The 27,917-nt window shown below is 38.9% G+C and overlaps 1 protein-coding gene across 6 annotated transcripts in view; it reads left to right on the top strand.

Moving 5' to 3' along the window:
- The window catches only part of gpatch8 (G patch domain containing 8), a 202,215-nt gene that overhangs the window by 119,476 nt on the left and 54,822 nt on the right, over window positions 1–27,917 (top strand). The window contains exon 1 of one of the 6 annotated variants that reach the window (XM_087977897.1): window positions 12,625–12,990. The exons of the other annotated variants lie outside the window; for them this stretch is intronic. Coding sequence (XP_087834023.1) covers window positions 12,880–12,990 — 111 coding nt within the window. The 5' untranslated portion in view covers window positions 12,625–12,879. Of the gene's footprint in view, window positions 1–12,624; window positions 12,991–27,917 lie in introns of those variants that run through there. 6 annotated transcript variants of the gene reach the window in all.

Consider the following 27,917-nt stretch of genomic DNA (forward strand, 5'->3'; position numbering starts at 1 on the left):
CTGTTTCATTTTTTAATGAGTTAATGTGGGGGGAAGGAAGTGAATGTAAAATATTGAGCAGGTTGAGTGTAAAGCTATTAACATCTGTTTGCTGCAGTGTACCAAACCTGTTGACCTTAAAAATTGAAATTTTCTTCCACATGAAGTGCTATCATTTCTATTTTCTGTAGTTAGCATTACTTTCTGTTTACTGAACAAATCAACACAATTTTGGTATCTAACCTCTAGTAAATTTAGAACTGCTTAGAGGCAAACATCAATGAAGCTACTTTTGCTTGAAAAGATTCAAAATAATAGGCTGTTCAAACCTTCTGGGATACAATAATGCTCAAGTCTCAGGAATGAAAGCAAATACATTAAATTGTTTGGTTGTACCTACGGATAACTCTGCAAGAGGAAATTAATGTGTATAGAATGTTATGGAATTGAGCAACATCGTTCATACTGCTTCACTGAAAGGTCTGGTGGCTAATTGGGAAGGTGAATGGTTGTAATGCAAATCATATGTTTCCACTTTGAAGCCACACAGGAGATGGGTAAATGGAGATGAAATTGCTGCAATGGTAGGTTTGATGGCAAATGGAATGAATGGAGCTTCTGTCATCTTTGCATTGCTGTAATTGTTCTAACACCAATCCAATAATGTACAAATGTTGATGTGAAAACTGACTTAATCATCAACTCAGTGCCTTATCAGTGTGGCCAGTGAAGTTAGATACAGACATAAAAACCATGAACAAGAGTAGATTCAGTTTTAAAGAAAAAACTTTGAACAATGAGAACAACATTGTAACCAAGTTACGTTTGAGAAAATGCTGATGGATTTATTAGGAGCTGCCTATGTAAAAAGGTATCCTCACAGTAAATAGCTTTGAGACCATTAGTCCAAAATTAGATTCTGAAAGAAGATATTTTCTACAAAGTACTTCCATTGACCATTATGCTGGAAGGTAGAAAAAGCATTTTGGTATTTTTCTAATTAGTTTCCTTTTTGTAATTAGTGTTACAGTATTTATTATAGTAGGATGAGAAAGTCCAGTGACGCAAAGACCTCTTGTCTAAGTAGCTAATTTTTAAAAAAATCTTTGAAATTGAGGTTTATTTTGTCAGTAGTTCAGTGTTTATTCGAATGCAATAGAGGTGGCAAGAGCTTTTAGATTCTGCTATTAATATTTTAAAGGTCTGGTTAACTAACATTTTCATAGGATAGTAGCATTGATGTTATTGATGATTAATATTTTAAAGTTATTGACTAAGATACCATTTTTATGATGCGATTCATTGGCTCTGTGCAGAATGTATACTAGGTGAATAGACATTGGGATGTTAAGCGTTGGCATGGCAGCTAACGGAGTCATTGGGAATAGGCTGTAGGTTGGCATGCAGTACAAGAGGGGTCTTTTTAGGGAGATGGCAGCCCATGGATTGGTTGGAGGCTATAAGGGCAACTGAAGGATAGCTTGGATCGTGGAGATATGAGTTGGCATGAGATTGGAGTTATAAGCCTAAATAGTCGTGAATCTCTATCCATAAAAAAACCATGATTGGCAATGGTGGAACTACCAATGGCTAATGGATAATCCCTTTTGAAATTATCATTCAAAAAATATTCACTCATACAGATTATGATTCATGATAAGCATCTATGGCCTTGAGCCATGAATCCTTGAAGCTGTCAACTCATGGACATTACGGAATGAGAGAAGATGCCTGTCCTCACAGTTAAACTAATCAGTTTCAGAATGCTAGCTCACTTCTGTCCTGTGATACCAAAAAATTGGGAATGCCAGAAATGGAGCTGGAAATCCTGGAATTGACTCATGTCTGCCATTTTTAAAACGTCCACAGAGTCTCCTGTACTCTGAAAATCTGGAGAACTACACAATGAGTGGGAAAGAAGCCCTGTACACTGTATAAAGATTTGATTCTCATTTATCCTTTCATTAATTCTTCAGACTTATTTCAGTTGGTATCTGCCAATATTCTCTGCCTGCTCCTCACTGTAAAGATCTACCAGTATATTTCTTCTTCCAACTCCCTTCCACTATTTGGTAGTCTGAAGTATACTCCTATTACAATGAATTGCTTTCATGTCTTGTAATTCAAACCAAATAATTGTCTTATTTACGTCTGCAATTATTATTTTTGACAAATAAAACTAATTTGCTTCTCTTTCCTAAGTCTGTAATGTCCTTCAGGATTTATTTCAGCCCTCTCCACTGTAAGTGGATTCAAGTGTATGAAGTTAGAGCCTCCATTTCATCAATTTTGTTTTTTTATTTATTATTCCTCTTTTGTTGTTTTGGAAATCTTATACTTTCGCCCCTTGTATTTCTCCACTCTCTGATCAGTCATCTCACCTCTGGCTATATACATCGTTATTTACACACTTTCCCCAGTTGTTTTATTGTTAGATTTCTGTAATTTCTAGCAATTCCCTTGGTTTGCCCCATGCCATGCATACACACTTTAAGCTGATCATATCAGCAGCCCCACTGATTCTTTCAGTTGTTCATGTGCAGTCTATCCCAGCAGTAGAGGTCCTTTCTGTCCTGGTACCGTCGACCGTGTCCCATGAATTGAAAACACTTTGGCCCATGTCATTTTTCACTACTTCCTTTTGTTAGTCCCTGTAATTGTTTCATGAGGTTTGGGAGTAATCTCAGTACTTGCAAGATCCTGCCTTTTATTTTAAATCTCAAATTATATTCCACTTGATAAGTGTCTTCCCAAATCTTTTTTGTTTCATTTTCCTCTCTTGTATGATACTATTCCAGGCATTTGAGCGAGGAACCTAAGTAATAAAAGTTAATACACCATACAGGCCCTCAAAGTATACAAGACATTAGTCAGACCACAGCTAGAATATGGTGAGTAGTTTTTGCCCCCTTATTGAAGAAAGATATTATGTTATTGGTCACAGTGCAGCAAACCAAGGTCTCCTAGGTTAATTTCAGCTATGGAAAGAATTTCTTATGATGAGAGTTTCATTAGGTTGAGCTTGTGCTCATTGGAGTTCAGAAGAATGAGAGGCACGTCTTAAAACATATAAGATGACCATTATGTTGGAAGGTAGAAAAAATATTTTGGAAGTGTAGTTAATGTTATTGTCAATGCAGAAAAGTGGATACCCTTGCTGGAGAATCCAGAAGCAGAATGCAAAATCTCGAGTGAGGGGTCACACCTTAAAGAGAGAGTTGGAGAATTTTTCTGTAGTGAATCAGTGGAATTCTTTATTGCAGAGAGCAGTAGAGGTTGGGTCATGAAAATATTCATAGCTGAGGTAGACCGATTTCTAACCAGAAAAAGTCAGAAAATGGAGATGAGGATTATCGGATAAGCCATAATCTCTCCGAATGGCACAGCAAACTTGGTGAGCTGGTTAACCTCCTTCGGTGTCTTATGGTTTTATGGAGCCTGCTTCTCATTGTGTGATCTTTACTGGTCTGCTGTCCCAATCCCAATTCTACCTAGACTTTAACTAACTCTAACCAATTAAATTGCCACTTACCGGACACACTCAGTAGGCAACATGCTCTAGACTCTTGATCCTGATTGTAAAGTCTGCTGTTTATTACCCTAATCATAAAAACACCTATGTTTATAATCTTTTTCACATTATTTCTTGTTTTGCTTAAATTAGTTGTTTGGAGATATCCTCAATCAGTTATGTATTCAAAGCATAATTAAGATTAGATAGCAGAAACCATATGTTTTCAACGTCAGACCATTTCGTCATTTTCTGTTCAGCACTTACATGAAACAACAATACAAAACTTATTTTTTAAATCTGAAGGTTCAGTTTGCTAGACATGAACAAATTGCAGGATGTGAAAGCTTCTAGATGTTAGTATGATTGTGTATTGACGTGCAGTAAGTGTTTGAGGCTGTAGGAACTTTGGCTCAGATTCATTCCACGAGAGGTTGAACTGAGGACACACTGGCGCATAAGGGAGCAGCAAAGTCACTTGGACATTTTACTTCAGGTGGTGGTTACAATCCTTAAGGCAGGGTTTTCTGATTTGTTCAGGGACAGGAGGGTATGACTGCAAGTGAGGCAGGTAATGAGACCGGTGGCCTGGACCCTCAGCCTTTATAATTATCCAACATGTTTGAAGATTTTTCTAGCTTGTTTGGATAAGAGTGAAGCCTACAGAGTAGATGAGCTATCTGACCATGGCAATGTGGTAAGGAAACCATTGAAGAGAGGGTAGTAAGAAGCAGTATAACCAGAGTAAGGGACAGTATAATGAAGGTAATAGGCATTGTTCTCTGCAGTTTGAACAGCTGTTCAGTATGCCCCTGGTAAGGATTCAGGATATCTGCTAGAGAATTTGCAGTTGGAAAGGCAGATCCTGTGTTCATGGTCAACATTAGCACCAGTGGCATAGAACTCGGAAGGAGGATCTACTGAGGGAGCATGAACATTGAGTGCGAAATGAAAATAACAGGATCTCTGACATAATAGTCTCTGAGTTACTGTCTGAGCCGCGTGCAAATTGGCATAGGATGAATAAGATTGGAGAAGTGACTGCATTGCTCAGTCTGATACGAAAGATGTGGGTTCAGGTTTGCAGGGTGGGTGGGGGGGCGTTGGCACCAGTACTGGGGAAAGTGGGATGTGTGTAATTCAGTGTTCACCTGAACCCGTGCTGGGATCGTAATGCGGAGGGGAAGGATGGTGGAGAACTAAAGTCAGAGAATGGCAGGAAGGGACAGGGAGAAAAAAAGAATCAGCAGTTAAGACTGGATGGTACAAAGATTTAAAAAAAAAACCTAAAGATTCAGTATTTGAATGTGCTTAGTGTTCAGAATAAGGTAAATGCATTGATAACATACATTTGGTGAATAAATATGATCTCAATTAGCCATTACAGAAATGTGGATGCAATTAACAAGAATTGGCTTCTGAGCATTAAGAGTTGCAGGCTATTCTGCTATAATGCATCTTTTGTTAATGCGACTTAGCTGTAATGTGATAGGGTGAATAGGCAACACCTTTTCTAAAACTTAAACTTTTAAAGCATGTGTTGGCTACAATGAGATTGCATCGCAAATACTTTAAGTGTATATGTATTGTATGATTCTTGTATCGCGCAAGGTTGAACAAGAATGCAACAATGGTGTAATAGCAGAACTACTTGTATATAACATTCAGGAAGAATAGGAAGCTAAGTAATGGTGATGGGGTCACACTCTTGAAGCTTATTTCAGAATATTAGTTAGAAATGACTTTGATTCCAAAGATCATAATTCGAATGTATTTTGATGTGGATGAGAAATGGCAGTGGAAAGAAGTATTCAAGTAGAAATGATGGATGCTTGTGATAAAAGGACTGTAATAATCTTGGGTGATTTCAATCTACGTATAAATTAGATCATTGGCAATAATAGCCTTGATAAGGAGTTTGTAGAATGTTTTTGAGAAAGTTTCTTAGAACGGCCTTTTCTGGCACTTATATTATATTATCCCTGGTGATATGTAATGTGATTTGATGACTTAATGACCTTTGGAGAGTAAAGGGACCTCCAGGTTGCAACAATAATTTTAGATTGAATTTTACATCAACTTTGAAGGGAGAAGAGTGAGACAAAGGCTAGTATTTTAAACATAATCAAGGGCAGCAATGTGGATGTGATATCTGAATTGGGATATTAAGCAATAAGCGCGATCAGTAGAGAAACAGTAACAGATATTGAAAGGGTGTTTCAGAATACCAAGAACAAATACATTTGTACTATAAAGAAAATTTCCAAGGTGGGGGGGCATGGGGGAACTCACCATTAATGGTCAACTATAGTTACGGAAGGTTTCAAACTGGAGAAGAACATATATGTGGTACTGAGCAAACATAGTGGAGATGTTTTGATCATTCTCCTTAAAAGAGATTGCTGATGCGATAATAGACATGCTGGTGTTAATTTTCTGAAATTTGTTAGATTCTGGAAGATTCCATCAGCCTGGAAAATAGCAAATAAAAATCTTCTCATTAAGAAAAAATGGAAACAGAAAACAGGAAACTAGAGGCCAGTTATTTTGTCCACATGACAAAGTATTAGATTTGATCATTAAGAAGGTTATAACTGAGCACTTGGAAAAACATCAGGTAACCAGAAAGAGTCAGCATGATGTTGTGAAAAAGAAGTCATATTTACAAACCCAGAACCCCTTCCATCTAGAAGAACCTGGGTAGCAGATACATTGGGACACCACCAGATGCAAGTTCCCTCCAAGCCATTCACCATTCTGACTTGGAAATATATCACCTTTCCTTCACAGTCGTGGGCTCAATCTCTTGGAATTTTCTCCCTTTGGGCATTGTGGATCAACCTACAGCATATGGACTTCAATGATTCAAGAAGGCAGCTCACCATCACCTTCTCAAAGGCGACTAGGACAGACAATAAACTAATTATTGGCCAGCTCGCAATGCCACACTCCATGAATGAATAAAAAGGAAACACATTGAACCAATTTATTAGAATTATTTAAAGAGATCACATACTTGTGGATAAAGGAGACTGTGTACTTGGATTTCCAGAAGACATGGCACCATATTAAAGGTTATTCTTGCAGAGTAAGAGCTCATGGGGTCAAGGGTAACATATAAGAATGAATAGAAAATTAGCTGGCTGGCAGAAAGCAATGTGCATAAGTGGGCCTTTTTCTGCTGGCATGACATGACCAGTGGGATCCCGCAGTGGTATGTGTCAGGCACTCAATGTTTTATCATTTACATCAGTGACTTAAAGTAGAACAGAAAATAAATCTATTTTCATGTGTATTTTTACATAAAAATGCAGTGAAAGGTTTTATAAGTCGCCCCACTGCTTACATTAATGACAGTCATATATAATAACTGAAAAGTAAAATTAAGCCAAAGTTCATTGCAGTTCAGTTAACGGCTCTTAGGGCTCAGGGAAAGCCGATTAATGAACGATGGAACATCCTGAAGAGGCAGCTAGGACGAGACCGCCATTCCAAGATGGGACTGCCACGCTGGGTGGGAAACAAAGACACGAATTTGCAAATGACACAAAGATAGGTAGGCAAGAATGTTTTGAACATCGCATAACAAAGATGTTCCCTGATATCAGGTGAAGCTTGGTAAAACGTGGGAAAATTCCTCCAAGAGGAAACATACTTTCCACATGCATTTTGACAAGACCATTCATGATCTTATAAACTGCAGTCACTTCTTCAGAATAAAAAAAGAGTAGAATGGAGAATGGGTGCAAAATTCTGAGATATAGACTGATCTACATGTTCTAGCATCAGCTACAAAACATTGGCTGCACCCGAACACTAATGTCTAAGAAGGCTAATGAGGAGCTATCCTTCATGACAAGAGGAACTAAACAGAGAGATAAAGACATTATGCTTCTGATATATAGTATATTGGTGAGAACGCAATTCAAATACTGTGTGCAGTTTTAATGACCTTATTTAAGAAGGGATATAAATGAATTGGTAGCAACTCAGATGAGGTTTACTAGATTGATGAATGGAAGTTGGAAAGATTGGACAGGCTGGGCTTGTATCCACTGGAAGAAAGTGAGGACTGCAGATGCTGGAGATCAGACAGAGAGTGTGGTACAGGAAAAGCACAGCAGGTCAGGCAGCATCCGAGAAGCAAGAGAATCAACATTTTGGACTTATGCCATAAATTTTGCTATAAATTCTGTGTCTTATGATCTTATACTCCACAACCACCTGATGAAGGAGCAGCACTCCAAAAGCTAGTGCTTCCAAATAAACCTGTTGGACTCTAACCTGGTATTGTAGTTTTAACTTTGTACACCCCAGTCCAACACCGGCATTTCCAAATCATGAAGTGTTGTAGTAGCAAGCTTTTGTTTCATTTTCATTGTTCCCAATCCCATGGAAACTAACACTTGGTGTCTAATATCATAAGTTCAAAATTAAGGCAAAAGGTTTGATCTATTCTGATAGGGGTAATGACGAAGAATGCAGTGGATTTATCGTAAGTGATTTCACCACAGCATGTAAATAGGATTCAGACTTTTGACTTGGAAGTTGAACCTTTAATGATTTGTTTGTTTAAAAGGCTGTTGGTCCATTGTAAATGACAGTTATTTGTTTGGTGCTTGTTTTAAAGTTGTAACAACAGCTCTGAATATCAATGTGTTTTTGAAATCTTGACTTGGGTCAGGCACAGGTTCTTCATGAATTATAAATGAAAGTAAGTGTTGAGGAAAAATATCATGGCTGACATGTGACCCTGTCACAAGCTGAAGATTTATGTGAATACGCTATCGCGTTTTTTTTTCTTGGCTGGTAATGCAAAGAGGCTACTGAAATGAGCCAGTGAATTTTTAAACAATTCATGTGCAGTGTCGGGTTCACACTGCCATTTTTTGTGTGGAGCTACTGACAAAACTGGTCCAAGAGCATTATTAGTAACTTTCATCAGTAGGTGCCAATTGTTATGCATCTGTGTTAAAATACATAGAGCAATTGAATTAATTAGTTTATTCCCTGAAATAATTATTAAGATTTTATTACATGTTGGTTCCTTTAGTATCTTGAGGTGGATGTAGCTGCTTGCAACTGATGTGCTAAGAATATGTACCCGCTGAGATCTACATTAATACACAAATATATTAATTTTAAAATGACAACTCCCTCAGTGGCTTGGTTCATTAAGTATCCAACTCTATTCAGTTCACAGATGATTCATATTCAAGGCTTTATCTCCTTAAGTTTCAGGAAACCAATTCCCTTATCTGCAAGTCGTCAAAAAGTTCAACAAATTAAGATGCAGTGTAAATTGAACATAAAGGCCTCAGTGAAATATATTATCATAATTTGTTATGTTTGCTACATGATTCGATGCTCACATAGCCAATTTATGACAGTTAACTTTTATGATAGAAACTGCATACCAAACGATTCTGTCAGATGTTCTGTGTGTGAAAATATTGGTGAATTCTGGAATCATAGTGAATTCTGTAACAGAATGATTTGGAGGTGCAGGGGTGTACAAAGTTTAAAAATCCCACAATACCAGATTATAGTCCAATAGTTTTATTTGGAAGCACTAGCTTTCTGAGTCCTGCTCCTTCATCAGGTGATTGTGAAATATCTACAGATTACAGATTATCTATCTTCCAAATAAATCTGTTGGACTATAACCCAGTGTTATGTGATTTTTAAATTTGTAACAATGAAATTTTGTAGTAGTGAATAACTAAATATGAAAAGAATGGTGGAGGGAACATGAATTTTGCCGTGTTTACATAAAATCAGTTTGCTATTTGTCATTTGCTCCTTTCTGACTAGATTTATTCTGTTTCTTTTGTTCTTATGCCCTGGCTTACTCTGTCAGCATTTTATTTTTTTTCTTATCAACGCTTGCCACCCCCTTGATATCTGTACCATCTGCTGAAATTATGTCTAAAATTATTTTAGCAGCAGCAGTGACATTTTGAACATAGACTCTGCAACAATACCACAAATGACTGCATATCATCAATTACTCTCTGTCAGTGCTTGGCTGTCCCACGTCTTAAGTTGTTGGAACTCTTCGGGAAACTGCCTTCTATGCATTTTTGTTCCGACATGGGGAATTTGTTGACCAGCAAGTTTAATTTATTTAAACTACAAAAGGTTCCTCTATGTCGATTGATGTTGCATTTTATGAATATGTTTTGAAACATGTATTAGTGTCATAATGGGCCAGAAACCTGATCACTCTACCAAATTTAAGATCCCCAATTAAGTGAAATTGAGCAATTGCAATGAGTTATAAAATGCTGTGCCTTCAGAGGTTGTAGAGATAAAACAAAGATGTCTTTTATTTGCTCATGAAGAAGTAAAAAGTGATTACATCAATCCATGCGTTAAATTATCTACTTAATAAACAGACGTTTGCAAGTGTAACATTTGTTGGTGCGATGCAATGCATGAGCTTAATGCAGAAACATCAGATCCTAAAAGAACGGGCCATGTAGTGCAGTGATAGTGTCCATAACTCTCGGCCAGGTTCAAGTTCCACCAGCTCAGGGAGTGTGTTATAACACGTTACAACCTATTCATACAGGTTGATTGAAAGTATCATTGACCCGGAATGGTTTTAATGAAATACATCTGTTGTGGGATTGGACATGCACAAACATGTTAGAAATATAGGTTCAAAAAATATTATTACCAGTCAACAAACAGTGCTCAATATTATTAGTTATATGTACCTTTGCCATTTAATCTCAGTAAATATTTTATGCTGCAAATTCTTTTAAGTGGAGGATGGAAACATCTGAAAGTGATCAACGGCACCTTCTGATCTAAGTGCATAGGGAAAACAAGTAATCAGATTGAATGATTCTGAAATTATTAGTGCAATACTTGAATAAGAAACTGTATTATAGATTCTGAATTCCGTGTCAAGTCAGGTGCAGTGAGGATAAAGAGCCAAAGGAAATATGAAAACAGTTTTAATTTTATTTTTTTTTAAATTTAAGACAACTAAATCCTTATGGAATGAGACTCCAGGTTTAGAATAATTAATTTTCAGTGCCAGAGAAGGAGTTTACCAGAAGTTAACATTTGCCTAACAAAAAGTTAAAAGTGTACTTGGGCCAAAATGGATAAATCGTAACTCTAATTGGAGTTGTCAAAATTGTAATGAAAGTGGACTCTTGATTTTCAAATTCCTTCATCGGATTTTAATATGCGTGTTCTGTGCACTGAAATGATTTTTAAAAAGGAAAAGGGACTGATGTAAAATGGCCATAGCAATCAACTGTTCATGCTTTATGAAACTGCTGAGGAATGAACAAGACCGTCTGAACTGAAATTAACAATTTCTAATCCAATGACATCGAAATTGGTCCATCCAGTCAGGTATGAAGAAGTTTATATTGGCAATTTGATTTAGACCTGTATGATATGTTTCGCACATTGCAGATTTAAGACATTGCCTACTATTATCAATCTTGGAAACCATGAACTTGGACATTGTAAAGCACAAACCAGCTAGACTTCAGGGAACTGTTTTTACCAGAGCTAGGGAGATGGATTTTTGAATAGATCTTGTTGCAGAAAGTGTTCAAGGATTCTCAAAGAAGAAAAAGTGCCGAATGACATAGCTGATTAAACTGAAATATTAGAACGCTGAATTCCAGAGAGTTGAAATATTCCCTACTGCTAAGGATGCAGGACATCAACAGAACAGCTGTGGCCTCGGATTGAAACCATATACCTCAATGATACTTTAAGAGCTACAAATTGTAGCTCTTTTATCTTCCTTTTGTACTGGGAGCTGTCCCTTTTAACTCTATGTCTGTTTGTATGTATGCTTAACATTGTGTCTTTATTATTATTCCTGGGGTTAGCAGATAATAAAATAGCCTTTTCTTCCAGTCAAGAAAATCTTATATTGGTTCTTTTCTAATACATTATTAGAGAGAGAGAGAGATACAGCCTTGCTGTAAAAAGCACATTCATCTTTGTTATTGTCAAGTGAAGAGTTTGGAGGGGGGTGGGGCGGTGCCAATTTACCCTTCCTCATGTGATCATAAATGCTTGCTGTGTAGCTACAACTGAAGAACACTGCCTTTATGTCATTAGAATACTTTGAATGGTGAGGCACAAAGCTAGATCATTTTGCTTAAAGTCAGTGTTGTCAGTTTTGTTGGCAGAGCATCTTTGCCAGCAACTGTTGAATTGTTGTACTTAATAACATGTTTTCCCTTGCCTGACATTGCTGTGGTATTTGCACTTGCATAGCCATGAATGCTATTAGACATAGTGTTATTTTTCCACAAATCTTTTGGCCATAATTTTTAGTCGTTCATTACATAGAATTTACTTGCTCTGCCTCTTAGCAATATACATCCCTGCAATTTGCAAGAATCACACTTGCATGATATTTTGTAACACAAAATAGAGAGGTGCAAGTTATTTATTGGGGTGAGTTCACTTGGGTCATTTGCTCAAAAAGTTAAAGGGTAGTACATCAATACCAGTGTATATAATGCATATAGTATAGAGTATATTGATAACAATGTGTGATTTTTAACACACCTCCAATGTTTAACTCAAAGCCAGTTTATTCCTTTGGTTTTCAAACAGTGACATTAATTGCATTTCAGTATGGGAGTTTCTAAATAACTAATCAAATAACATGAACAAAAATAACCATGAAGTAATGAAGTTAACAATTATAGTTTTGGCTTCAGTTATTTTACTTGTATGCTTATGTATTCCTTTTAATTAAGTTGTTGGATGCAAAATTGTTAAGACCTCTATTCTAACTAGATTTTTTTAAACTTTAATTTTTGAAGTTGTTATTAGTCTTAAGAGTTTTTTTAAGCCTGTGACAAAGACTGCGAATGTAATTTTCTCAATATTCAGTAAATTCCTGCAAAAGAAGAAGGTTTTTTTCCTCTTTAGTACTCGGGTATTTTCAGACACAGGTCTGTCATTGCTCCTCTGACTGTGGATTGCTAGAGGCAGCAAGTAGTAAATCAGAGTTTTATCAGCCATTTCTGGTCCAGAGGTTTTGGTTCATTCCCTAGTGAGGTGTGTTTGTGAGATGCCTCGTCTGTTACTTGCGCTGGGTTGCATTTTACGTGCTTCAGTCTGCAGATTAGCATTTTTTTCACTCTGCTCTTCTGGGAGGAAAGTGGTTAGATGTTACTCATTATAATTATATGAAAAGAGCGGATGAATTTCTGTATATGCACTGTCTTTTGGATATCCTTTGCTGAAGTGTATGTACAGTGATGGGAGCAATTGCTGTGTTGTCATATGAAGGGATTTACTGTATATTATCAGTTTGCTGTGCAATCGCACTGCTGCTGATCTCTGGCTGTTTAAACCGTTGTGTGCTGTGTGCACAATAGATTCGTAACCATATGGCATGCTGTTATATAGTCATCAGTTCAACTCATCTTATCAATGGACATCTCAGGAATATCAAAGGTGTTTTCAGAGGACCGATTCGCAAGAATGGAAGCAAGGCGCTGGTATTTAATCTATTTTACCTTTTTCAACAATATTTGAAAATGTAGGTGAAATTTTCAGTCTGAAATAACGTACATGCTGTTTTTAGAGATTCACTAACCTTTAAATAAATACTGTTTGTGTTTGCAATCTTGCTGGTTATAATTACTGGTCAAATCCTTCTATAGAATGTTGGTAAATTTTTATGTGGTGGTCAAAGTAACTGTAAACTTGCAGTTATTTCATCACTACAGGGTACAGTGAGGCAATTTTTAAAATTTAAAATACAACTAAATCCTGTTAGAGCTTGTGAAATTAACTTGCTATGAGTATATTTTCTGTGGATTTTATTTATCATCTGTACTTTTTCTTATTGTATCTAATTTGCATATTTAATAATTTAGTATTTACTCTCCGTTTAAACCATCGTATCCAAGCTTTTCATCAAACTAATGTCATGTCGTTGTGTAAAGACCTTCGTTAACCGCTTATGAAGTGAAATCTGTGTCTTTTTACGTAAAGGAATTATAGAATCTCTACAAAGTGGAAGCAGGCTACTCAGCCTGTCGAGTCTCCACTGTCCCACTGACAAGCACCCTGCCTAGCTTATCTCTGTAACCCTGCATTTCCCTTGTCTAATCCACCTAGTCTGCACATCCCTGGACACTATTGCAATTTAGCCTGGCCAATCCATCCAGCCTGCACATCTTTGGACTGCGGGAGGAAACTGGAGCAATCCCACGCAGACACAACTAGAACGTGAAAACTCCACATAGACTATTGCCCGAGGCTGGAATTGAACCCAGATCCTTGCTGCTGTGAGGTAGCAGTGCTAACCACAGAGCCACTGTGCTGCCCTGTATTAATGCTGGTTTAAAATGTTTTAAATGCTAAAAATTTTATCATCTTAGTAAATATAAGGCTTGATAGATTTTCTCGACTTTCCAATTTACTTTAGTTTCCATGTTTTGTGCTAATGTGTAGTGAGTAGAAAATTTCTCATTTTGATTAAGTAGATTGTAGTTCACCCTATTTCTGCTGATCCTGATTATCTAAAGCCCCAAGTTGTCCACTGAAATTTGATTGAATATGAATTTACATGTGAAGTTTTGAAAATGTGGAGTTACTAAGATTGTTGACCTTTGAATAGGCTTATTCCAAGTAATATTATTGAGATTTGAGAAAAGTTTTTTTTGTTTTAAATTCATATGGCGGAAGTAATACTGAAATCTTCTGAAGGGAAAACCAGGTTGATGATTTACATTAACAAAAATTACATTTTTAGGAAATCCTCTGGATGAATCAAATCATAATGTAGATTAATCCATCATAGCTATAACATTGAAATGTTGCTGTGAAGAGAAACTTCCATATCAACAGAGATCACAAGGGTTTCATTAAGCTTCAAATCTAATCTGGCCCAAAACCTATGAATGCTATAAAATCAATAAAATTAGGTATATTCGCTCCTCTGATGAAATTAGTCCCCAGTATTCACATTCTCCTTACAGAGTATGTAAATGATGATCATCAGATTTATACAAACAGTGAAGTTTAGCATTTAAAAGAGAACTAAGCTGTGCATTAAATATTGTTTCTCTCATTCCATTGCCAATTAGTCTGCATTTAATCATGATTGTTTTGTAGTTGTGATTCCTCCTGCATATTCTGTTTGAATATGACCTTAAAATTTCAACTAAGATTTACCACTGCCCAGGTTGATGTTTACCCTTCAGTCAAAAATCACAAAAATAGATTTATCTACCAATTTTCACCTTAATATTTGCAAAAGTTCATTGTACTCAGTTACCTGCCATGTTTCTTATGTTACAAAAGTGACTATACTTCAAAATGTTGAATCTGTAACTTTGTTTCTTTCTTTTTCTACTTTATAATGACTGTAAAGCTGTACTTTTAGCTTTCTTTCTTTCTTTCTACTTTGTACCTAAGATGACACTGGATATGGCGACTTTGTACACTTTTCACTACTCCCGTGTGCCTGTACTTGAGTACATGTATAAAACCTAATGCCAATTTTAAGTATTGGCTGTAAAGCACTTCGAGTCACTTGGTGTTGTAAAAACATTAATTCTTTTCATTACAACAGAAGGCATGTTCTCTTGAATGACTGCTGGGGTGGTGTGGGTGAGGAAGGAATTGGGTCTTGCACTTGTTAGGGTTCTACGTTGGGAGTGTGGGGACTTCACCAGGCGTCGGTGGTACAATTAAAACATGGTAAGAAGGCTACAAAGGCAAGTGAGCTGTGTAGAAATTGTAACAAGCAGTAAGGTCATCATTTACTGCAAAGCTTAAACAACTGGCAGTTCACAACTCGCCACAGAATATGGGTACTATGTCTTTCCTAAAAGTCTCCGACCAAACAATGCAGGATAAGTGTTGATTTCTGGGGATGGGATAATGTACGAAATACATGGCAGTTCAGGACCATGTCTGAATGCCTATCTTGTGAGACCTTCCTGTAGGTGGCCAATTGAAAGGCTGTCTGTGGACCGATTGTTTGGGACAAATAGGATACCGATGAATGCAAAACCGATCCCAGGGCCTGTAGTTGGCAGGATGGCAGCCCCATTAGTGGTTGTGGGTGGTTTGTTGCAGTATGGGGGTTCTCCTCTTGAGCCATTCTCTGAAAAGATTTGAATTTTTAAAAAGCAAACTCTGGCTACTATTGCCACCCCCCTCCCCCCCCCTGCCATGAGGCATGGAATAGACTGTCTCAGCTCATCCTGATCAGCTGTCTGCAAGCTGCCCTTGGGCACCTGTAAGCATTGGCCTCACCAGGGCACCCATCTACTGGCAAGGAGATCCTGGTATCACCATCAACGAGCTCTCAAAGTTCAAATGTAATATCTGTTGCTAGGTGGTAACTATTTTAGGTGACAATCCCCTCCAACAATATCATCCTGAGGCGCGAAGGCATTGGCCCTCTAAGCTAACTGTTTATATTGAAATTTCCTGTTGGTCCAGACTGCCTCTGCAGGAGCAGGAGGTTTGGGCTTACAGATTGCTAAAGCTGGAAGAAAGTTGACAACCGAGCTCAATAACTCTGCAGTAGGTTTGGGAAGAAGCTAAGCAACAACCTAACAGGGAGTATAAATTAGAGGAGAATGGAAGCAGTTGTACTTGAGAAAACTGTCTGAATTTTGTGATTTGGATGGATCAGTGTTAATGTGCATTTCAGCATTGCAATAACAATGTCTGACGTTAGGTTTGGAATATTATGTTCATGGACCCTGAATGAGGGTCTGCAGTTGCACCTTTTACTGATAATTCTGAAAGGGTTTACTTCAGAGTTTATTTCCTCTTCAACAATATCTTCTTTGCCACTTCAGTCTACTGTGTTAAAATAATATTTGCATTCTGATGTAATGAATTCCATTTGAATTTAATACAGGGACTTTTATAGAAGACATAAGTGTCCTTTATGAATTAAAAAAGATGTTTTTCATAATTAGATCAATTATTTTTCAGTAAACAGACATTTTGTCAGAGGTTATTTGTTACTGGACAGCTACAAATGCAAACATTGCTTTATCAGAAAGGTTTACATGTTGCAGATCATATCTACAGCTGGTCGTAATGCAATACTGAACTACTGAAATGAACAGGCTGTTGGCCAAAGTGCTTGAGGTAATGGTTTCAGCTCTGTCTGTAATCTCGTTGAATATTTCAACTGATTTAAGTGGATCTGTCATGTTGGTAGAACAACCTTACTGGATCGACAGAGGTGAAAATGAATTTGCAAAGCTTTCAAAGTTGCAAAGGTTTTCAGCACATTTACTTTGTTTGCATTGGCCACCATCTGCAATTTTACTTAATAATCACATTGTATGCCTGTGTAATTATTCCCAGGATGCAGGTAATTCTCCGTATATAACCCACAGCTTATGGTGTCAGTGTGATATGCTTGGCAAGAATGGCTTACTTTGAAACAATAGTTCCAAACGCCTAGGAAGAACAGGTGGCTTTGGACCTATTTCCCAAAGCTTTCTACCATAGGGGATTTCTCTCAATTCACGTCTGCGTCTGTTACAACTAATTCAGCATTGTCTAAAATAAATTGCTGCTTAGTCCTAGGTGTAGCTAGGGTGACATCATTTTAGCCATATGGATTCAGTTTTTATTTTAGAAAAAGCTCTGCATTCATACAATTCAGGTCAATGTACTTTTGCATATTAATAAATGAATTTCACCACTCAGTTACCAAGGAGGTAAAACATTTTTAACTTGTAAGATGTTGAACATAGAACAGTACAGCACAGGAAGAGGTCCTTCAGCTCCTTGTATTTGTACTGATGATGATGCTGTTCTAAACTGACTCCATCTGCCTGCACATGGTCCATACCCTTCAATTTTCTGCTTGCTCATATCTGTCAAAATGCCTCTTAAACTTTGTTATCTTATCTGCTTCTACCACCTCCCCTGGAACTCCAGGTACCTATTACCCTCTGTGTTTAAAAAAGAAACTTGCACATCTCTTTAAACTTTCTCTCTCTCTCATTTTAAACCTATGCTCCCTAGTCTTTGACATTTCCATCTTCTGACTATCCACCCTATCCATGCCTTTCATAATTTTATATGGTTCTCTGACGCTCTAGTGAAAACAATTCAAGTTTATCCAAGCTCCCCATATAGCTAATACACACTAATCTAAAACATCCTGATATATCTTTCCTGCACTCTTTCCAAAGCCTCCACCTACTTTCAATAGTGCAGCGACCAGAATTGTGCACTGTACAAATATGGCTTGACCAAAGCTTATGGAATTGCAGCTGTTAAACTCAGTACCCCAACTGATGAAAGTAAGCATACAGTACACCTTCTTTACTTCCTTATCCACTCGTGTAGTCACTTTCAGGAGCTATGAATTTGGACCCCAAGATCGATGTCAGTGCTCCTAAGGGTCCAGCCATTTACACTATACTTTCCTCTTGCATTTGATCTTGCAAAATGCATCCCCTCGCACTTGTCTAGATTAAGCTCATCTGCCATTTCTGCACTTAATTTTCAAACTGAAATATATCCTGCTATATCTTTTGATATCCTTCCTCACTATCGACAACTCCACACCAGTTTTCATGTCATCTGTGAACTTACTAATCAGACCATGGACATTTTATCCAAATCATTTATATATACAGCAAACTTTTAAAAACTGGCACCTATAGGACCAGGAATGTGCTGGTTAATCAAATATTCCGAACAATCCAGAGATCCCCACACAATCTGTGTAATACACACACTAAGTAATCAATACACAATGCTGGAGGTATACACATCACTGTTATACTTCTTTCGTAGCATACATCACTTAAATAATAATGCAGCTTTTGCTTAAATAAAACTTGCAGGCAGAGAACTTTCTCAGTCCCACCCTCAACTAAGTATGCAGACAGCCTAGTAGATTGTCATGTTTGAGGAGAAATTGAGTTGAAAGTGAATCAACTGTTGATATTTCTTGTGGCCATTTGATTGAACAAGTATATTTATGTTGAGGTAAATAAATTTAAAAACTGTAATAATTAGAATAATATCTACCTCAAATACTGAGAAGTTTAAAATGATGTTTACTGGTTTATAGAGAGTAAGGTGCCAGTTAAAATGGAAGTTTACTGTATTATGAACAATGTAGGTCCAAACACTGATGCTTACAGAACTGATCTCACACCTCCAGTCAGAAAAACATCCCTGCGCCTTCTGTCTTCTATGGCTAAGCCAGTTTTATATCCAACTTCCCAATTCACCATGGATTCCATGTGATTTGATACTCTGGAGCAGCCTACCATAAGGCACCTTATCAAATGCTTTTATAAAGTCAATGTAGATGTATTCATTGCCTGACCCTCATCAATCATACTTGTCACTTCTTCCCAAAACTCAATCACGTCTGAGACATGATCTTCACGGCGTAAAGCCATGCTGACAATCCCTAATAAGTCCATTCTTCTCCAAATGCAAGTAATCCTGTCCCTAAATATCTTCTCCAGTAATTTCCCGACCACTGATGTAACGCTCACAGCCCAAAATTTCTTGGATTATCCCTATTGCCCTTCTTGAACAAATGAACAATGTTAGTTATTCTCTGGTTTCACTGAACCTCGCTTATGGCCAACAATGACACAAATACTTTAGTTAAGGGCCCAACAAGCTCTTCCTTGCCTCTTTCAGTATCATGGTATAGGCCCTTATCTTGGAATGCTGTTCTAACTGTTGAGGGAGAGAAATGTAGGTTTATCACATTGATCCCTGGGATGGCAGGACTGACATGGGAAGAGACTGGATCAGCTAGAACACTGGAGTTAGAAGAATGACGGTGGTATCACTCAGAAACCTATAAAATTCTAACAGGATTAGACAGGGTAGGTGCAGGATTTCTTCACCCAGAGAGTGATGCATCTATGGAATTCTCTACCACAGGAAACAGTTGTATCCTAACATTGAAGACTTTCAAGAAAGATGTAGATGCAGTTCTTCAGACTAAGGGGATCAAAGGATAAGGGACAGGGACAGATCAATGAGTTGGATGATCAGCCATGGACATACTGAATGGCAAAGCAGGCTTGAATAGCAAAATTGCCTGCTCCTGCTGCCATTTTCCATGTTTCCACATAACATCTGTGCAAAGAGGGAATATTTTAGTGTTTGGCTTTTCACCACTGTAGGAAATTGATTTATAGAACCAAATTCAAAACACATTTTTGTGAATTGTGAGCTTTTATTTCCCATTATTTAGCATCAAAAACATGAATGCAATTATATTTAATAGTTTAATGCACTTAAAAGTTTCACATTGATATTAAGAGTATACCTATTCTTTAGTTTTCAGTAGAAACCTTTTTTGGAAAGTGAAATTTCATTCTGTGTGGTTTGCAACAGTATAAAGTGGTTCAACATGAGTATGTGATCCATGATCTGAGTACATACCAAATACTTGTGAAACTGATATTGGCTTTCATAAATTATATGTTTTAATATTGGTTTTAATACAGATCAGTAATCTGTTTGACAACTCAGAATTTTTGCTGTCAGATGCTCATATTTTTTAAAATAATCATATTTTTTGCAATAAAATTATTTATACTGAAGTACCATGAATGACACAATATGATTCCAGATAAAGATTAAAAGTTGTTTGTTACTGAGCAACAAAAAAATTGTTACTTCCCTTTACTGTGTGATTAAATATGAGTTGATCACTGCTACTACATTTTGGTGAATGTCTTTGAATGTGTTCTGTTGTGTATTTCTTTCGTGTAACTTAATTTCAATCCCAGTTGAGCAGATGCAATGAATTTTAAGTTCCTGAATGTGGTAGGTTGTTACTTTATTGTCCAATAAGTAAACTGAGTCAGGGTTTGTCCTAGTTTGTGTGGAAACTGTGGCATTTTTGTTCAGTTTAGACAATCTGAGCGAGAATTAAGTACAAACTGCTCATCTGTTAAATTAGACGAAGAGCAGCGTTTATGAAAAGCGGGGACAATGTGCATGTGACAGAAGGCAGGTAGAAGTGGTGAACAGTTGATCAGGTTGGAGGGGTGTGATGTTTTCCAACATCCGTACCGGAACCATTGCTGCTTGGGCTAGTATATAAGAGGATACAGTTTCAGTAGCTATAGACAGCATGATATTCAGAAATGTATCCGCAGCATGAAGGAGTGCAGCAGATTTATGGAAGATGCAGGTTGATGAACTGAGCACAGACATGGTGGATTAAACTTCCCACAAAGAAATGTGAAGAAGTCAACTGGGACAATTTTAAAGATGGTTCAGAGAGGATGTACGTAGGCAAGCCTTCCAAGGTGATAGAATAAGCTTATAATTTTTCTTTGAGAAAAGAGGTATTTCTGTTCATCAAGACCAAGAATAGTGTGCAAAAGCAAGGAAGACACTCTAAAACGATATCATGATTAGGTCCCAGCTGTTGTATTGCATCTAATACTAGGTGCCACATATTAAGAGGATGTCAAGCCTTAGAAGATGCAAAGGAACTTTTTTGAAATGGTAACAGTGATGATGGTCCTCAGGCACATGTATATACTGGAGAAATTGAAATTATTTTCCTCAGATCAGATCAGGCAAAGCAGAGGTTTACTAGAGGTATTCAGAACAATGGTCAGTTTTGATCAAGTAATAAATTGGATGAACACTTCAAGGAAATGAAGTGATTGGGAAATGGAATTGACTAGAACGCTCTGTGGAGAACCAGCAAGGAATTGAGGGGCCAATTAGCCACCACCTATGCTATAAAATAAAGGATTCTGACTTTGTATGATGATTTCAGTTTGCTGAAATCGTCTAACATACTCCACAATTTGACAGTCAGCTACGTAGATGTTAGGACTGATGACCAGAAGCTTCATTGTAGATGCAGGTTTTCGATAGTGCCCTAAAGAAAAAGACCATAAAATAAAAGAGCGATGTTAGGCCATCCGAACTATTGAGTCTGGTTCGCTGTTCAATCATGGTAGATATGTTTCTCAACCCCTTTCCTACCTTCTCCCATAGCCGTTGATCTCTTCTTAATCAAGAATCTGTATTTCACTGTCTTAAAGACAATGGCTTGGTCTCTGCTGCCTTCTGCAGCAATGAATTCCACAGATTCACCACCTGGCTGAAGAAATTCCTCCTTATCTCAATGCTAAAGACTCATCCCTTCACTCTCAGGCTCTGCCTTCAAGTCCCAGTCTCTCATGCCAGTAGAAACCTTTTCTCCATGTGCACTCTGTCCAGGCCCCTCAATATTCTCTAAGAATCATTGAGATTCCCTGTCATCCTTCTAAACATCATTGAGTATAGACACACAGTTCTCAGCCATTCAATAGGCCTTTCATTTTGGCAAATATTCTCATGAACCTCGTTTGAACCCCGTCCAAGGCTAGCACATCCTTCCTTAGATATGGCATCCAAACTTGCTCACAGTATTCCAGATATGATTTGACCAGAGCCTTATACAACCTCAACAATGCATCAATGCTCCAGTATTCTAGCTCTCACAAAATGAATGCTAACTTTGCATTTGCCTTCCTAACTGCCAGCTAACTTTGCATGTTAACCTTAAGAGAATCCTGAACTAGTGCTCCCAAGTGTCTTTGTGCTTCAGATTTCCAAAGCCTTGCCCCATCTAGAGAATGCCTATCAAACTGCATAAAATATCATTTCCCACATATTCCATCTGCCACTTCGTTTCCTCTCTCCTAGCATGTCTAAGTTCATTTGCAGCCTCCCCACATTATCAATACTCATTGTCCCTCTGCCTATATTTGTATGATCGTCAAACTTAGCAGCAATGCTTTCATTTCCTTCACAGATAATTAAAGTATAATGTGAATGACACTGACCCTGTCAGTTACTGTAAAATACCCCTTTGTCCCTATTCTGTACCTCTTTCCAGTCAGCCAATCTTCGATCCATGTCAAGAGTATGGTGCTGGAAAAGCACAGTAGGTCAGGAAGTATCTGAGAAGCAGGAAAATCAATGTTTGGGCAAAAGCCCTCCTTCAGGAATAAGGATGGGAGCCTTGGGGATGGAGAGATAAATGGGAGTGGGCTGGGGCTAGGGGAAGGTAGCTCATAGCACAACAGGTGGATGGAGGTGGGGGTGAGGGGATAGGTGGGAAAGAAGATGGACACGTGGGACAGGTCATGAGGGCTATGCTGAGCTGGAAGGTTGGAACTGAGATGAGGTGGGGGGAGGAGAAATGAGGAAACTGGTGAAATCCCCATTGATGCCATGGGGTTGGAGAGTCCCAAGGCAGAAGATGAGGCGTTCTTCCTCCAGGCGTCGGGAGGACCAGGACCTGCATGTCCTCGGCAGAGTGGAGGGAAAATTGAAGTGGTCAGCCACAGGGTGGTGAGGTTGGTTGGTGTGGGTGTCCCGGAGATGTTCTCTGAAGCCCTGTGCAGGTAGGCACCCTGCCTCCCCAATGTAGAGGAGACCACACCGGGAGTGACAGATACAGTAAATAACATGTGGAAGTGCAGGTGAAACTTTGGATATGGAAAGCTCCTTTGGGGCCTTGGAGGGAGGTGTGGGGCAGGTTTTGCAATTCCTGCGGGGACAAGGGAAATACCGGGAGGGGAGGGTGAGTTTTTTGGGGGGCGGGGGTGGACCAGACGAGGTAGTTGCGGAGGGAACGGCCTTTACAGAAAGCAGATGGGGTGGGGAGGGAAATATATCTCTGGTGGCGGGGTCCGAAACTCCAGCCATTGCTGCTCCACCATCCTTTCTTCTCGGCTTCCCTTCCAATTAATTCTTGATAGAAATTCTACTGCCAACCTGATTTCCCCAGCCCACCTGCATATTGAAGTCCCCCATGATCACTGCAGTTGTGCCTTTCTTGCATGCCTGTTTCATCTCCCAATCTATTCTCTGCCCCATATCCAGACTGTTGCAAGGGGGCCTGCATATGACTCCCATTAGGGTATTTTTTTCATTTGTGGTTCCTCAACTCTCTGCACACAGATTCTATGCCTTCTGACACCATTCAGCTTCTTATTAAGGCATTTGGATAAGTGCATGAATAAGAAATATTTGAAGGGATGTGGGGCAAGCATAGGCATATGGGACTAGTTTAGTTTGGGATTATGGTCAGCATGGACTGAAGGGACTGTTTCTATGCCGAATGACTGTATGGCTCTAAGGCGTTCCCCGCCCCTATCGAAAGGAAACACATCCATGGATACTTAAATCCCAGCCCTGATCCCCTTGCAGCCATGTTTCTGATGCCTGCTAGATTGCACCTACCAATTTCAATCTGCGCTGCTAACCCATTTACCTTGTTTTGTATACTGCAAGTATTCAAGTACACCACACTCAGTCCTGTGTTGACCCACCTCTCCCCACTTCTCAAAGTTGTCCCGTTAACTGCTATGTCTGAAGTTAGATTCCTGACTCTTTGCATACACTCTATCCGATTATTTGTTCTTGGAAAAGTCAGAAGTCATACGACATCATGTTGTAGGAGAAAGTGAGGACTGCTGATCAGAGTCAAGAGTGTAATGCTGGAAAAGTACAGCAGGTCAGGCAGCATCCAAGGAGCAGGGGAATCAATGTTTCGGGTAGGAGCCCTTCATTTTGATGACTGGTTTATGCCCGAAACATCGATTCACCTGCTGCTCAGATGCTGCCTGACCTGTTCTTTTCCAGCACCACAATCTCGATACCATGTTGTGGTCCTACAGGGTTTGTTTGCAATCACAAGCTTTCCTTGTCCCTTTGTCAGGTGAAGTGAGAGAGAAAAACACAGAATGCAGAATTTATTAGCAAGGAGATCAAAAGATCATATAAATGTGTGAGTGGAGCATCCAATAAGAAGTCTCTGCAGGTGATCAGAAGTGCTAGATGGCGTGAGTAAAGCGTCAACAGCTGAATAGCAAGTGAAGGGATGACCTATAATCCCATTAAATGAGGCCAAGAGACAATTACAAAAAAATGTAGCAATGATACGAAGAGAGAAATTAGGCTGTCTGGAGGGTAATAGTGTGCTAAGACATTTTAGTAAGTTGTGAGTGGACAAAATTTGCCAGATGGAGGATAATGTGAGAAATTGCATAGTTGTCTAATTTGGGAAAAATATAAAAGCAGAATATAATTTACATGAAGAGTGATAGCAGAATGTTGTGGTACAAAGGGATCTGGGTATCCTCCTGTGTAAATTACAGCAAAGTTATCATGCTGTTACAGAAGCACTAATTAGGAAGGCAAACAGAATGTTGGTCTTTGTTGCAAAAAAATTTGGAGTATAAAAATAGGGAAATATTACAACAACTACAGACATCAGTAAGTCCATATGTATAATACTATGCAGAGTTCTGTCTCTTCGTCAAGGAAGGATATACTTTCAGTGGAGCCAGTTCAGAGAAGGCTTAGCAGATTGAGTCATGGAATGAAATGGCTAATTTTTGAGAAAGGGTTGAGTTTTTAGCTGAAGTTCAGGAAAAAATAGACAATGTGATTATATTGAAACAGGGGACTTGACAGATCAAATACTAAGTGGATAATTCCTGTTGTGGAGGGAGTTGAAACTTGGGGACAGGTTCCCGAATAAGAGGTCTCAGATGGCATTGCATTTCTTTAAAGCCTGTTGATCTTTGTAATAATCTACACCAAAGAGCAGCACAGGGTGAATCATTGAATACACCCAAGTCTGAGCTAGACAGATTCTTGAACTGCAAGCAAATCAAAGTTTGTAGGAGCAAGCTGAAAAGGATTTGGGGCCACTTTTAGATCTGCTATGATCTTACTGAATGATGGAAATAGACTTGAGAAGTCAAACAGTATACTCCTTCTTTTCCTAGTTCTTATGCAAGTTACCAAGATGGGGACAAGGCCAGGGGAGTGATTTGAAAGTAAGTATGAACATTCTAAACATGAAGATTTGTTGGACTTGGAGCCAGCGTGTGGCCAACAAATGTAAGGTGACGAGTGAAAGGAATTGGGTGCTAGTTAGCATACAGTGAACAGAATTTTGGGTTAGGTCAAGCTTACGTTGGACGACGAAGTCCTTTTATTCAAACAACAAAGATTGTAGATATCCTTGTGTGCACCTACCTAAGGCTTATGGTGTATATCATGGATAAAAGTGATGACAGTTTTTATGGTGTCATCTTAATTCAGTCAAATCAATTACACAACTGTCCTAATTTTCTCACAGAAAACCTACTGCAAATTGTAAGCAATCCTAGATGAAGAATTGCTGAACAGGAAATTAAGTTTACTTGTAAGTTTTATTGCATTTTTAAAATTTTATAGTCTGTAATTCCAAAGTCTCTGAGCTAAAACACGCAATTTATCTTCAGCGAGAAAAAGTAATTTACACACTTTAAAAACTAAACAACTGCAGATACAGGAAATCAGAAACAAAAACAGAAAAAGCTGAAACATGTCAGTAGGTCTGACCACATCTATGGCGAGAAATCAGAGTTAATGTTTCAGATCCAGTGACTCTCCTTCAGAACTCCTTTCAGTTTAAAATCTTTATACAATACTATTATTACAAACCCCTCTTATCTGGCATGAGTGGAGATTAATTTTTAAGGATGCAAAAAGCTTATAGAGGGAACTATCCAAATTACAGTATGATTTGGTTGTCTTGGTACCTATTACGATTAGGAGGTGCTGGTGTTAGACTGGGGTGTACAAAGTTAAAAGTCACAAAACGCCAGGTTATAGTCCAACAGGTTTATTTGGAAGCACTAGCTTTCAAAGCGCTCTCCTTCAGGTGGTTCTGGAGTATAAGTCTTACAGACACAGAATTTATAGCAAAACTTTACAGTGTGATGTAACTGAAATTATATATTGAAAAAGACATGGATTGTTTGTTAAGTCTCTCATCTTTTAGAACGAATATGTTGGTTTCAGTTCTTTCATATGTAAATCGCAGAACTTTATAAAAGTTACATTCTCAAGTGAACTTCAACAATTGGTGTCATGTCGGCCCAGATTATGCACTGAAGGTGTGAGCTGCCCTGTGTGAGACTGTCTGTGCCACAGTGTTCAGATTGATTCTGATCTAACAATCGGATTTACAGAATGTGTGTGTGTGTGTGTGTAAAGGGGTATAAGTCTGTGAGAGGCTGCATGTGTGGGAGTATATGTGTGAGCGTATGAAAGAGAGCTTGTGAATGAGCGAGGGACTGTGTGAGTGTGTGTCTGTAGGCGTGTGAGTGCGCGTGTCTGCCTGTGTGCATGTATGTGTGTAATGCAGTGGGGTCACCTGTAGTGTGACATGAAACCAAGATCTCGGTTGAGGCCATCCCCATGGGTACCAAACTTGGCTATCAGCCACTTGCGTTGTTGCCTGTCCCAAAGTCCGCCCTGGAAGATGGTCACCCGAAGGTTTGAGGTTGAATGTCCCAGACCGCTGAAGTGCTCTCCAACTGAGAGGGAACACTCCTGTCAGTTGATTGTTCTGTGGTATCCATTCGCCCATTGCTGTTGTCTCTGCTTGGCCTTGCGAATGTACCTTGCCTGCAGCGTGTGCGATAGACAACATTGGCTGAGTCACAAGACTACCTGTCACATATATGGTTGGAAGTGTCCCCAAACGTAATGGTGGTATCAGTGTTGACACACTGACACGTCTTGCAGCGTCTACAGTGACAAGGTTGCATGGTGTTGTCCTGAAAGCCAGGCAGTTTGCTACGAACAATTATCTGTTTGAGGTCTGGTGGTTGTTTAAAGGTGAGAAGCGGAGGCGTGGAGAAGGTCTTGACGAGGTGCCCATCCTTATTGATAATGTGTTGCAGGCTGCGAAGAACATGGCATAGTTTTTCAGCTCTTGGGAAGTACTGGACAACGAAGAGTAAATACTCGGTTGCAGCTCGTGTCTGTCTCCTGAGCAGGTCATTATAGTTGTGACGCTTCAGAACTGGCCGTCTGAGTTAAGCATCGTACCCCATTCTTATAGAACATCCTTGAGTACTCCCAGGTACCCATCACGTTCCTCCTAATCTGAACAGATCCTGACAAATCAACTTATTGGACCATACTGTTCATCAGGAAGACTTTGAAGTTCTTAGCAGGGGTCTAAATTTCTGCTGGAGAAAGTGAGGTCTGCAGATGCTGGAGATCAGAGCTGAAAATGTGTTGCTGGAAAAGCGCAGCAGGTCAGGCAGCATCCAGGGAACAGGAGAATCGACATTTCGGGCATACGCCCTTCAGGAATTCCTGAAGAAGGGCTTATGCCCGAAACGTCGATTCTCCTGTTCCCTGGATGCTGCCTGACCTGCTGCGCTTTTCCAGCAACACATATTCAGCTCTAAATTTCTGCGCCCTCACCAAAATGGACCACATGGGTCTTGCAGCAGACACTGAGGAATTCATCAGACAAATGAGACTCTGGACATTCTTTCAAGATGCCAGCAGTGAGCCCACCGAGTACCTGGATCAGTCATCGCAGGGATCCGTAGAGGAGTGACCAAAGAAGAAGTCA

This window comes from Chiloscyllium plagiosum, unplaced genomic scaffold (assembly GCF_037043375.1).
Source record: "Chiloscyllium plagiosum isolate Xiang-an unplaced genomic scaffold, Cpla_swu_hap1 HiC_scaffold_32, whole genome shotgun sequence".
NCBI classification, from domain to species: Eukaryota; Metazoa; Chordata; class Chondrichthyes; order Orectolobiformes; family Hemiscylliidae; genus Chiloscyllium; species Chiloscyllium plagiosum.